Raw genomic sequence first — 13,574 nt, 5'->3', positions numbered from 1 at the left:
TCATCGGATGCATTCAGTGGCATTGCGAATGCATCCGATGAAGTGAGCTGTAGCTCACGAAAGCTTATGCTCAAATAAATTTGTTAGTCTCTAAGGTGCCACAAGTACTCCTTTTCTTTTTACTTAGACTGTATGACTCTTTGGAGCTGGGGCAATCTTTTTTTTTTCTTTCTGTGTTTGTACATAACTTTCTACTATAGTCCTGGTCTATTACTGGGGTTCCTATGGCTACCACAATACTAATAAATAATAACAATTTTGTGCCTGAAAAGGGATGGAACTCAGTCCAAGTGAAAATCCTATTTAGATGCCATTGAAATATCCACAAATAATTTTTCTTGCTATTCACCTAGCTCCACTAATGATACTATATCTCCTGAAGTGATTCAGAAATTAATTTATGTTATAACCACTGAAATATGACTGGGACTTAAGCAGGAATCAAGGGGAATATATTAACACAGAAATATTAACACAGAAATATTTACTGTAACAATCTAAAATCAAGTCCATGTTGTTTGCATTAATTTTGCTGTTTAAACTCCTTTCTGACATTCACATGCTATATAAAATATGACATTTAAGCATTTATCCTTGAACTTATTCACCATTTAGGCAGATATAAGGCTCTGTGTATTGCTCTACACTTATTGGAGTGGTGGGAGAGGAGAAGTATTCTTTCCTGTTATTATTTTTTCCAAACTAGATAATAAAGTGACTTTCAGAGCCAATTGTAAAGAGCCCTCAAAAAGTTTTTTTGTTACTATGTCATGAATCTTTGAATGGATTTTATGTATTAATGTATTTGTATCTTTGACAAACACATGAGTAACAATGGCCATATTAAAGTAACTGAATAAATTTATTTATGTTTAAGTTATCATGCTATAATTTACCATTTCAAACAACATATGAATTGATTTTCTTAGGACTAGATGGCACAATATAGGCATAGCCTGTACTGAGGACTCTCACAAACTGCTGCCCTCCTTAAGGGATGAAGCTCAGTACATGGGGTGTGGGGAAATAGAGTCATGGCTTTGCCTACTCCCACACTTTTCGTTTTCTTTGGGTCACCATGTGCCCAAGGGCAATAGTTAGGGAGCAGTTCTTGCACTCCAGTAAACACAGGGCCTGAACCTGTGCCCAGCTTATATGCCAGCCTCACAAGAGAGGGGAGGTTCTTTACTCCCTCTGCTGTGCCCCTGCGTAAAGGCGAGGCAACATCTAGCTCTTAATTAAGATGCAGGACGCAATCCTCCCAGCACCTTACAGGATGGGACACTGAAGTAAATAAAATGAGCCTCTTTGCTGTATAGCAATATACGACAAGACATACACATAAAAGGACCAATTCTCCTTTGCCTTGCTACATGTGCAGTTGGTGTAAAATGATACCAAATAAGCATTTTATACTCATTTTGCACGAATGAAACTGACTTTCCAAGGCGCAGGGCAATGGAGAATCAAGGCCACACAATGTGTATTGTTCAGTCATTTGAAGGAGAAGTTCTGTGGTCATGTCTGTTTGAATTGTTTAAAGTAGGTTATGATAGCTGATTGTTTGGAGGTGGAACACACACTACTTTTTATTTTTAGTATTGCCTGATCTGCCTGATATTTTACAAGTATTCTGAATTTATGTAAAGATGTCATTATTAAGAGAAGAAATACAGTGCAATAATATCAGAATAAAGTTTCTGCCTTGGTCTAGTATTTTTTAGTTCTTATATAGAGGACTTTAGTTTGACATGTTGTGACCAAGTAATATTATTGCATGGTTAGCAATAAACTGGTTTTGGAAAGACATTCAACCAAAAATAAAAAGATGGTAAGAGGCAATCATTACCTTACCCAAGGAGCTCCACAGGGTAATTCATAAGCTGTGAGGTAGTTTCAGTAATAAAGGAGTATTGCAAAGTCAGACAATTTAAATATATACATTTCTCTCTATACTAAGGGACTGTTCTTCCATGCCTTGCATCCCTGAGCAAAGTGGGTGCAAAATGCTACCATTCTGATCTAGTAGCATTTTACACATCCATCTCACAGGGGTAAATGACTACACAAGATGCAAGGCCATGGAGAATCAAGCCTTAAACGTCCGTTAGAATGGTGAGCTGGATGCACCTGTAATTGCAAACCTTACTGCAGGATCTTTTTTGTTTCACTTTTTTTTTTATTTGAGTCAGAAATTGAATTAACACCTACAAGGCTTGTATCCTTCAGCCTTTATTCAAGCAAAACCGAATGGGAGGTTTGCCTGAGTAAAGACTTGAGCCAAAAGAGTGCTGAGCATCTGAGATTCTCATTGAAATGCCCTGGATTTGGCCCACCCTTTTGAGTGTAGTTGAATGAACAGGATAATACAGCAGACAAAGGTATAACACAGTCCAATGGCTGGAAGTTAAAGCTAGACATAGACATATTCAGACTGGAAACAAAGTACACATTTTTAACAGTGAAGGTAATTAACCATTTGAACAATTTACCAAGAACTGTGGTAGAGTCTCTATCACTGGCATTTTTTAAATGCAAAATTGAGTGCTTTAAAGAAAAAAAAAAGGGGGGGGGAGGATACACTCCAGGAATTATTTTGGGGGAGGTTTATGGCCTGTGTTATACAGGAGGTCAGAGTAGATGATCATAATAGTCCCTTCTGGCCTTGGAATCTACAAAACATAATAATCATCCTTACTTTTTCCTTTCTTTTTCTAGTATCCTGAACAAATCTTTGAAGTATTGGGGTGCACGGACAATCACGTTTTCTGAAGGACCTATATCGTTAAGGTGAGGGTAGAGTTTAGTGTCAATCACCTTCTTGATGTATCCCAGCCAGTCAAACTGAAAGGACAAAGAAAAGCTCAGTTAATACAGTTGACAAACAGAGAAGATCAGACATAATTAATTGGCAGGGTTCAGTTTAATGACATGAAGGTTTTTGCTTATTTAAAAGTTAGAATATATTTAATTTCATCATGACAAATAGTTTGGAACTTACAGATGCAGCTGTATTTAAAACAACAATTATAGTAGAGAATACCTGTTTGTACTAATGTTCATTTAAAATGCTGTCCTTTGCACATTTGAAGCACCTTCAGTTGTAAATGGTTAGTTACATAGGCCAGACATTAGAGCAATTTTCCAGTTAACTTCCACCAACCTGAGGGATCATGGTGCTAAGTTCAGATAAGTTCATTTTATTGTACATAGTCTCACTGGTTCGATTCTCCTGTGGAATCATTATCTAGAGAATATAAATGAAAATAAATATATGTTTAAACATCCTTCTCTTACTTTGTTAATACCCATCATATTGTTTGTGAGAACTACCTCAGTCTAGCTGCAAAAAAAAAAAAGTTCATAGCAACAAATTGCCTCCCGATCCTCAAAGGAAAGTTAGCTATCCTAAACCACAAAGCTAACTAATGTTATTTTAACTTATTACTCTTCAGTATGTTATCCAGTATTTTTTCTTTTCAAACTTTTGGCCAAATTTTGCTCCAATTACACCACATTATATTACTAGTCACTCCATTCACATTTTAGCAGCATAAGTGGGAGCCAGATTTAGTCCATTAATACTTCTTCACTCCATCACCTCAACTAGAAGTCCATTCCACCTCCTCAAAAGCATCTGGTCAAAAAGAAATACTACAGAGAAAACTAGGCCCATTCATAAATTATGAGGATTATCCAGATTCCAAGGTTTCAGTTTGTCCATAATAAAAAAAATAGTCCAAGCACAAAGTTCAGATCCAGTTCAAAATGTCCTCAAAGTTCAAAGGTGTTAGGATTTCAGATGCTGGTTCCAGCCTAATTCTAAGGTAATTTCTATACAATCAACTCCATTTAAACTGAACATGACACAGATGGCAAGACTCCAGATCAACCAAACTAATGGCAGTTTTCTGACCCAAATTCCCACACCAAGTTTCTCTGGCTTTTGCTTAAGCCATACAGAAAATATGACGTCCCTCAGATATTTTAATTCCCGTCCCCCACTGCCCCTCACATATGTCATCTTTTTCTTCCCCCACTTCCCACAGGCTCTACTCCCTGAAATCTTCCCACTTTTTCCTGCTTAAACTTCCATTTTTCTCCATGCCTACAGGTACCACTCCTCTCCCCCGGCCATCTGACAAATATTTAAACTCATCCTTTATGCTCTACTTTCTTTCCCCCCACAAAATTCTCCTACCTGTGTGTAGTTCACAGTCACTCACACCTACCTGAAATCTTAGCTTTTCTCCTCCACACAAGTCCTGCTTCCAACATTCCCTCAAACTCTCTCTATACACTCCATCTCCTTTCTAATCACAGGATCTGTTCTCGGAAATATTTTCCCTCCATTCTTGCTACTTCTCTCCCTGAACAAGTCCTCCCCAGGTAAGTTCACTTAAAATGAATATAGGGCACACAGTATATATATATAAACACAAGAGATAAAAAGAGTTAATGTCTGTCTTGTAGTTACACAGGGATGTTTATACAACCAATTACATTCACCAGGGACTTGTTAATCAAAACCATTGGATTCAGGTCTTTATTCATATCTATATTTTAGGGCATTTTTTTTTCTTGAACAGCAATAATTATCACTCTCAGTGTATTATGTTTCTCAGTGACTATTATTGACCCTGACGGCCCTTAGGGTCCATTTCCTCTATGTGGCAGCTTCACATGTGCACTAAATTAACGAATTAAAAGTCTGTCCGGCTTTATCGAAGGAATTTTACCGCAGCCACAAGTGACGGCAAAGTCTGGAAAAAGTGCACCTATTTGCAGTGTCACTGAAGAGCTGAACAAACACGTATTGCTTTTCCAATCTAATGAGAGACAGTGAAGAATATGCTCATTGCAATGAAGCAAGTTCTGTATGGCGCTGTCTTGAATAAAATAAAGCCGAATGCTTGATTTGATATGCTGCTGCCATCTTGGATCACCCCAAATTCTGCAAAAAAGAAAATCTTTCTACTTTCTACTCTGTGAAAAGCAGCACCAGAAATCAGCACATCAAGACAAATAATGTTTGTGTGTGAAAGGGGAGAGGGCTGGCTTTATGGCAGGCTACTCACTATCCTTCCCCAACAAGTTTCTCCAATAGATTTCAGGTTCCACATGTTAGGAGGTGATGAGATGGATGGATGGCTGCTCTCCATGGCATTGTCCAGGAACCATGAACTCCATGTACATTAATGCTGATGGGGCAGCCCTAATTTATAACAGTTCGTCACCACTGAATGAAACCCTTCCTGCTCAAAGGAGTTCACAGGAACCCTGACCAAAGGAGTTCACAGGAATGCAAGCAGGATGTGCAACGCCTGGGAGCAAAGTCCCTGCAGGAGCCACGCTGGCTTGTGGGTCCGGGGGCAAGAAGCACAGGGCCACCACAAATGTTGCCTTTGTCTCCAAAAAGTTCCCAGAGTTCTAGGAGTTTTATGGGTAAAAAGCAAGTATAAATTCTATAGGAGTGAGGAGGGATCCATTTTGTTCCCATGGCCTCATTTTTCATGCAGATACAAATCGAATATTGATTGACTAAACCCATCATTCTGTAATTGAACAAACAAGAGTCCACACAATTCAGGTGGCCATAATGTTCTAAAATACAACAAAATATTTCAACAGGAAAGCTAGATGTAAAACTAGGAGTACTTGTGGCACCTTAGAGACTGACCTGGGATATTCTATCTACTACCCAAGATCCATAAACCTGGAAATCCTGGGCGCCCCATCATCTCAGGCATTGGCACCCTGACAGCAGGATTGTCTGGCTATGTAGACTCCCTCCTCAGGCCCTACGCTACCAGCACTCCCAGCTACCTTCGAGACACCACTGACTTCCTGAGGAAACTACAATCCATCGGTGATCTTCCTCATAACACCATCCTGGCCACTATGGATGTAGAAGCCCTCTACACCAACATTCCACACAAAGATGGACTACAAGCCGTCAAGAACACTATCCCCGATAATGTCACGGCTAACCTGGTGGCTGAACTTTGTGACTTTGTCCTTACCCATAACTATTTTACATTTGGGGACAATGTATACCTTCAGATCAGCGGCACTGCTATGGGTACCCGCATGGCCCCACAGTATGCCAACATTTTTATGGCTGATTTAGAACAACGCTTCCTCAACTCTCGTCCCCTAACGCCCCTACTCTACTTGCGCAATATTGATGACATCTTCATCATCTGGACCCATGGAAAAGAAGCCCTTGAGGAATTCCACTATGATTTCAACAATTTCCATCCCACCATCAACCTCAGCCTGGTCCAGTCCACACAAGAGATCCACTTCCTGGACACTACAGTACTAATAAACAATGGTCACATAAACACCACCCTATACCGGAAACCTACTGACCGCTATTCCTATCTACATGCCTCGAGCTTTCACCCTGACCACACCACACGATCCATCGTCTACAGCCAAGCTCTGTGATACAACCGCATTTGCTCCAACCCCTCGGACAGAGACAAACACCTACAAGATCTCTATCAAGCATTCTTACAACTACAATACCCACCTGCGGAAGTGAAGAAACAGATTGATAGAGCCAGAAGAGTTCCCAGAAGTCACCTGCTATAGGACAGGCCTAACAAAGAAAATAACGGAACGCCACTAGCCGTCTCCTTCAGCCCCCAACTAAAACCCCTCCAACACATTATTAAGGATCTACAACCTATCCTGAAGGATGACCCAACACTCTCACAAATCTTGGGAGACAGGCCAGTCCTTGCCTACAGACAGCCCCCCAACCTGAAGCAAATACTCACCAGCAACCATATACCACACAACAGAACCACTAACCCAGGAACCTATCCTTGCAACAAAGCCCGTTGCCAACTGTGCCCACATATCTATTCAGGGGACACCATCACAGGGCCTAATAACATCAGCCACACTATCAGAGGCTCGTTCACCTGCACATCCACCAATGTGATATATGCCATCATGTGCCAGCAATGCCCCTCTGCCATGTACATTGGTCAAACTGGACAGTCTCTATGTAAAAGAATAAATGGACACAAATCAGATGTCAAGAATTATAACATTCATAAACCAGTCGGAGAACACTTCAATCTCTCTGGTCACGCAATTACAGACATGAAGGTCGCTATCTTACAACAAAAAACTTCAAATCCAGACTCCAGCGAGAAACTGCTGAATTGGAATTCATTTGCAAATTGGATACTATTAATTTAGGCTTAAATAGAGACTGGGAGTGGCTAAGTCATTATGCAAGGTAGCCTATTTCCCCTTGTTTTTTCCTAACACCCCCCCCCGCAGACGTTCTGGTTAAACTTGGATTTATGCTGGAAATGGCCCACCTTGATTATCATGCACATTGTAAGGAGAAAAAAGAAAAGGAGTACTTGTGGCACCTTAGAGACTAACCAATTTATTTGAGCATGAGCTTTTGTGAGCTACAGCTCACTTCATCAGATGCATACCGTGGAAACTGCAGCAGACTTTATATATACACAGAGAATATGAAACAATACCTCCTCCCACCCCACTGTCCTGCTGGTAATAGCTTATCTAAAGTGATGAAGCTATTACCAGCAGGACAGTGGGGTGGGAGGAGGTATTGTTTCATATTCTCTGTGTATATATAAAGTCTGCTGCAGTTTCCACGGTATGCATCCGATGAAGTGAGCTATAGCTCACGAAAGCTCATGCTCAAATAAATTGGTTAGTCTCTAAGGTGCCACAAGTACTCCTTTTCTTTTTGCGAATACAGACTAACACGGCTGTTACTCTGAAACCTGTCATTGTAAGGAGAGTGGTCACTTTGGATAAGCTATTACCAGCAGGAGAGTGAGTTTGTGTGTGTGTGTTTTTGGGGTGGGGGGGGTGAGAAAACCTGGATTTGTGCTGGAAATGGCCCACCTTGATTTTCATACACATTGTAAGGAGAGTGATCACTTTAGATAAGCTATTACCAGCAGGAGAGTGGGGTGGGAGGAGGTATTGTTTCATGGTCTCTGTGTCTTATATATAATGTCTTCTGCAGTTTCCACAGCATGCATCCAATGAAGTGAGCTGTAGCTCACGAAAGCTTATGCTCAAATAAATTGGTTAGTCTCTAAGGTGCCACAAGTACTCCTTTTCTTTTTGCGAATACAGACTAACACGGCTGTTACTCTGAAACCTGTCATAGATGTAAAACTGTTTGTGATAATACTTAATGGTATTACTTCAACAATTACTTCAACTTTCCTCACAAGCATACGTTAATGTTAATACATTGCCCAGCTGATTGCACAATGGGGGACACCTCTAACTAAAACAGCCTACATCAAAACTCAAACGAATAATTATTTTGCAGATTTAAAGGATGGACTATACTCCTATGGTTGGTTATTTCAGAACAGGTTTCCAAGTTAACAGTTAACTAATGCAGAAGGTTTGCTTTGGGCTTTTCTTTTTCATATTTTCACTACTGTTTCTACCCCTCCACTTCACCTTTCAAGAAATGTTACAAAGTATGTTAATATAAAATAATTGCACAAAGGAAAACCACTAATATAGTATTGCTTCAATTCATGCATCATTTTAGCAGTTAGTTACAATTACACATGAGAAAATTACTAACCTCAGCTATTTTAATTTCCAGTTTCAGAACTAACTTCATATCAGACTCTGCCCGCGAGGCATTAGCACCCAAAAGCACTGCAGTATCAATCATGAACTGCAAAAAGGCTTCTCTGTACTGAAGAGAAAGAAGAATGAAATGAGCATTGCAGTTACGTCTAAGGGTGGCTGTAGCAGTAAAAAGAAAAGTATTCTGCATTTTTAAGTCATTGTTTCAAGTGGAAGATAAGCATTTTGTGAGACTGGTTTGATTCCACCACAGGAGAACCAGGGAAATAACACCATAACAGTACTGTGCTGACAGGATCTCTCTTGTGGTTCACTGAATATAGCTTTCAAAACATACCAAATGGTGTTGGATTGAGACTTACCTACACATGTTAGAGCTCAGAGAGTTAGTATACACCAAGCCAAGCTGTAAATCTACAGCACACTAGCATGCCATGCACTAGTGGCCATGTAGACTAGAAGTTCACTATGGTGCTTTGACGTACTACTGTATCAAACAGCGTGCCGTAGCTGGGTCTACGTGGCCAGTTCATGGTAAGCTAGTGTGCTGTAGATTTACACCCCAGCTTGCCGTGCACTAAGTCTGTGTACAGACAAGCCTTTACAAAGGAATGGGATATGTATATTTGTATAGAAAATACATTCCTAGAACGATCTCTCTGCAACAACTCACTCTCCTCCTCCAGTCTTGCACTGACCTTTTGGGTGCCCTAGATCCTCTGATGTCTTAGAGGGCATCAGGTAGAATCCTATTGGCCAGCATTCAAGACAGGAATAAAATTATACTCCAATTAAGTAAATATTTCACCTTCTGGTAGATGTAATTCACTGGAGAGACACCACCTGGCCAGAGGGATGCCATTGGAAAACTCACTAGCTCACCTGAGAGCTGGGAGGGGGAAGGAAAAGGGTCAGAACTTGGATGAGGGCAATTGCTACAGCCCCATGAAGATTGTGGGGATATATTTATTGAGTCTGGGGTTACAAGTGCTGGACATTGCATAATTTTCCATTATACTTAGGGGAAAAGGTGTTGCAAGTACTAAATAATCATTGAACACTTTTGGACCTTGCAATCCCTACTCAACTATGAGCATGAAGAGGTTTGGAAGGGGCCATAGGAAGAAAAGAAACTGAAGATCTTGGAACCTGTTGAGGGCCTCCTCATTCTGGGATTAAATACATCTAAATGTATTTGACAATAATGATCTAAAATACCAGAACTTAATACAGTGTTGGTGCTTAGAGACATTAGACCATTTTACATGGTTTAATTGAACCAAGCCAAAACTTACTATAAGGTTCAGGTTTGGTTCAGAGGAAAAGCAGAGCTGAATTATTTTTTATATTTTTTTCTAAAATGAAGAATACTCTGGATGAGAACAAGAGACGTGCAATTAACTGTAGTATAAACAAGCATAAATAGCAGACCACAGAGCCCAATCTCAATTTGGAGCTCAGCTAAAAAGAAAAAATTCTTAGTGTGAAAATGATTTATCAAAACTCAAATTACTAATACTTACAGATTTAGCTTCTGTGGTATTATCAAGGTAATCTTCCCGTGCTGTTAGAGACAGGGTTGCTTGGTCCAGCTGTTAAAATAAACAGGAAAAGTATATAATACTCCTTATATAGTCTGTATTACATACATACACACAATTAACAGCCACCAATAGGAGTGGTATTTTTCTGGTGGTTAGAATAGGTGATATAGAGGCTAGTGGATCTGATCACCAGTTTGGGATAAACAACTGGCCATGCCCAAGAGTCCAGCTCTTCAGGACTCTAACACAAAAAAACTGTAATGCGTTCTTCAGCTAAGATTGTGGGGCTTTCTGGCCTGCAAGAGCTTAAGGCACTGACCTTAGCCCAGTGTAGGGGGGTCCGTAGGACTTTCCTGCTCTCTTGCAGCCATCTATTGCAGCCAGAGTGTGCATTCCGAGCCTTCTCCTGGTCCCAACCAGACTCATGAGACTGGGGCCCTCAATAATATCCCCTGACTGGGATCCATTAGCACCAATCACTAAATGTTGTCTAGCTGGGACAGATGATTCCCAGCTCCTGCCTGCTGGGCTCCTCTTCAGAACAGGACAGGCTGCTCCCCGGCTCCCCTGACCTTTAAAGGGGCACGCTGCCCTGTTACGCTGTCCTATAACACTAACGTACAATCAGTTGTGCAACACTGTGACAGATCCCACAGGAACTCTCACAGGCAGAAAACTTTAAAGTGCACTGCATGGCATTAACCACACTCAGACTGACCTCAACTCCATCATACTCAATGAAGCTTTAGAAGCCCCAAGAAACAAACAAACCACCACCTGCAATATAAATGAGATTGTCCTACTGTTGAAAAGATGGTTCTGAAACCTTTTTCAGAGAATCGTTATAGGGCACGTTTAGGGTTCACACTGATTTATATTTGCTCTGCAGGATGAAATAATCATGCCAGGATATTTGCATATTGCTGCAAGTCCTTCATCAGGCAAACTCCCTCTGAAGTCAATTTTTTTTTAAATTACTTCTGGAAACTCTCATTTTTCCCAAAGCACTCTTTTGGCTCATGTTAGACTGAGGTACAGACGCCCATTCTGAAGGCACAATCAACTTCAAAACACTGAATAATATATTGATGAGGCCACCAACAGCAGTGTGGTTGCTGCAAGATTCTACTCTGGAGAATTTTGTTTTTTAAAAATATGATGTGCTGCCCAATGAACAAACATTAGATGTACGTATATAGTTTTACACAGGCACATTTTTAGAAACAGAAAGAAATAAATAATATCAATATATCATATTTATATTTATTAAATTTGGTGGGAGGTTTAAATAGGTGAATTTTTTTTAGAATTTGAAATAAATAAAAAGAACTGGAGTGTCATTTCTATATCACCGGCTATTTGAAAGCTTTTGTAACATATCTTATACAGAATAATACAAATTATTCATAGAAATCACTGCCTCAGGTGGAACTTAGGAAGACTCCTCTAGTTGTTCAAAAGCACACAGCAATGATACTCGACAGCTTTATGATTTCTGAGAAACAATATCACTGTACTATTTCTCAACATGTCCAAGTGAAAAGAAAGTATCTACAACATCAATAGTGGACCTTGGATGATTTTGTTTGTTTTAAGTAATCATCCAATGATTTAAATGCTTATCTGAACTTAGCCAAACTTTTTTGGTCTAGAAATCAGGCTTGAAGTCTTGGAAGAACAGAGTTTCTTCCAAATTTTTTTATACTTGGCTGCACTAGGGCTGGAAATATATTCTAGTTGAAACCAAGAAGTGCAAAGATGTGAGAAACACCAAAAGCAAAGGGAAGCTAACCAACTCCTTTAGCCCTCAGAAAAAGGTTCAGGTTGGATATTGAGTAGTTTTTTTTTTTTTCATCTGAACCACATTGCTCATGAACCTGTCATACTGAAAGAGAAAGGCTAAGAACGTTAAAAATCTCTCTCTTCTGGTAAATAGATTTAAATACTTCATTACACATCTACCCTCCTGGGAATTAATTAAAACATTTAGTTACTAAGCAGAATATTGGCAGAGGCACTCTGCAAATCGAGCTTCTAATCAAATTAGCAATGAGCAGTCATTCAGAATGTGCAGTTGTTCAGTTACTTATGTACTTAAATACTACTACGCAGATTCAGTGGACACACTAGTAGGTATAATCCGTCACTAGGAGACTAGCAAAAGGATCTGTCCCAACCAACAATTTACGTGGGTGAGTTGGGTTACCTAAATAGCTTCTTGGAAAATACTTCCCATACTGATTCTAGTCTTTTACCCATTAGAAAAAGACCTTTGGCCAAAATATTCCTGCCAGGATCTGATCATCATTCAAGTAGTCTGTACATGGGAATCCACTAATGAAAACAAGGAAGTGGCTCGTTAACTTGATTTACTATTGACTCAAGGAGCAGTGGAAAGAATCTCTTTAAGGGAATGTTAGAAATATAAAAATGTATGTCAGTTGCATATCCCTGACCTGTTTTTGGAAACTGTGACCCAAAATCAATAACAAATCTAGTGTCAGAAAAGTTAAGTTTCCACAGTATCCCTATGCAATCTATGTAGTGCCCAGAAGGCAACTTTTATATAAGGATCACCCATTTTATTTCACTGTTGTGACCGGTCACTTTCCACTTTGCCTTTAACTCTCTCTAGCACAGACATACAATCTCATTGCTGGTAACTGGTGGGCTGGGTTATACGGTTTAAAAAGCAACAAAAATTTGGACCAAGTCTCACATGTTAACCCAGGTGACAACCTGCCTACCTAAATTCTACCTGTCCTAGTGACAACTACCTCCCTAAATTCCCTCTGGAGTTTCAATAGGATACAGCTAGGTAACATATTTTAAATCATTTGCTGCCCTAAATTGTTGTGTAGTGTTAGCATGCATTGCTAACCTGCAGCCATGTTATGCTGCAGAAGTGACTGCATTTCACTGAAAGGTTAAGTGACTCCTGTATTTAAAGCATGAATGAGTTTGGGGATCATATGAAATGAATGATGACATATCAATATATGACAATATATTAGTTCCACCAATTAAGTGTCTAAAAAGGTGGAAAATCCCAAATTTGTAATACTTGCAAATGATACACCATCTTTTATCTTCACAGAAAAAAAATTCCTCATCATACAACTGATGCTTCACATATAGGACACAAAAACCAGCAAGAATCAGATTCTGACCTCATTTGGATACCCACATTGATCTTGGATATTGATTCATCAGGAATGTATTTTACTCACAATTCTGCCCTATTAAGGAATAAAATATCCTAGCTACATAAGTTTTTCACCCATGATAGTGTAGCATTTGGTATCTAGTGGCTTCTAAATTCCCATATATGGGTGATCATGTATATGTGCAAGCCACTGGGTACTAATGGCTACAGCTGAACTTAAATTAGCACAGTATTGAACTCACTTT

At 39.7% G+C, this 13,574-nt stretch overlaps 1 protein-coding gene across 1 annotated transcript in view; it reads right to left on the bottom strand.

The window, feature by feature from the left end:
* Positions 1-13,574, bottom strand: part of PHEX (phosphate regulating endopeptidase X-linked) — a 141,089-nt gene that overhangs the window by 85,138 nt on the left and 42,377 nt on the right. The window contains exons 6-9 of the mRNA XM_073328113.1: positions 10,143-10,211; positions 8,612-8,728; positions 3,164-3,247; positions 2,699-2,844 (exon numbers count right to left, since the gene is read on the bottom strand). Of these exons, the coding sequence (XP_073184214.1) occupies positions 2,699-2,844; positions 3,164-3,247; positions 8,612-8,728; positions 10,143-10,211 (416 nt within the window). The remainder of the gene's footprint in view (positions 1-2,698; positions 2,845-3,163; positions 3,248-8,611; positions 8,729-10,142; positions 10,212-13,574) is intronic.

This window comes from Lepidochelys kempii, chromosome 1 (genome assembly GCF_965140265.1).
Source record: "Lepidochelys kempii isolate rLepKem1 chromosome 1, rLepKem1.hap2, whole genome shotgun sequence".
NCBI lineage: Eukaryota > Metazoa > Chordata > Testudines > Cheloniidae > Lepidochelys > Lepidochelys kempii.
This window is presented reverse-complemented; position numbering and strand designations above follow the sequence as displayed.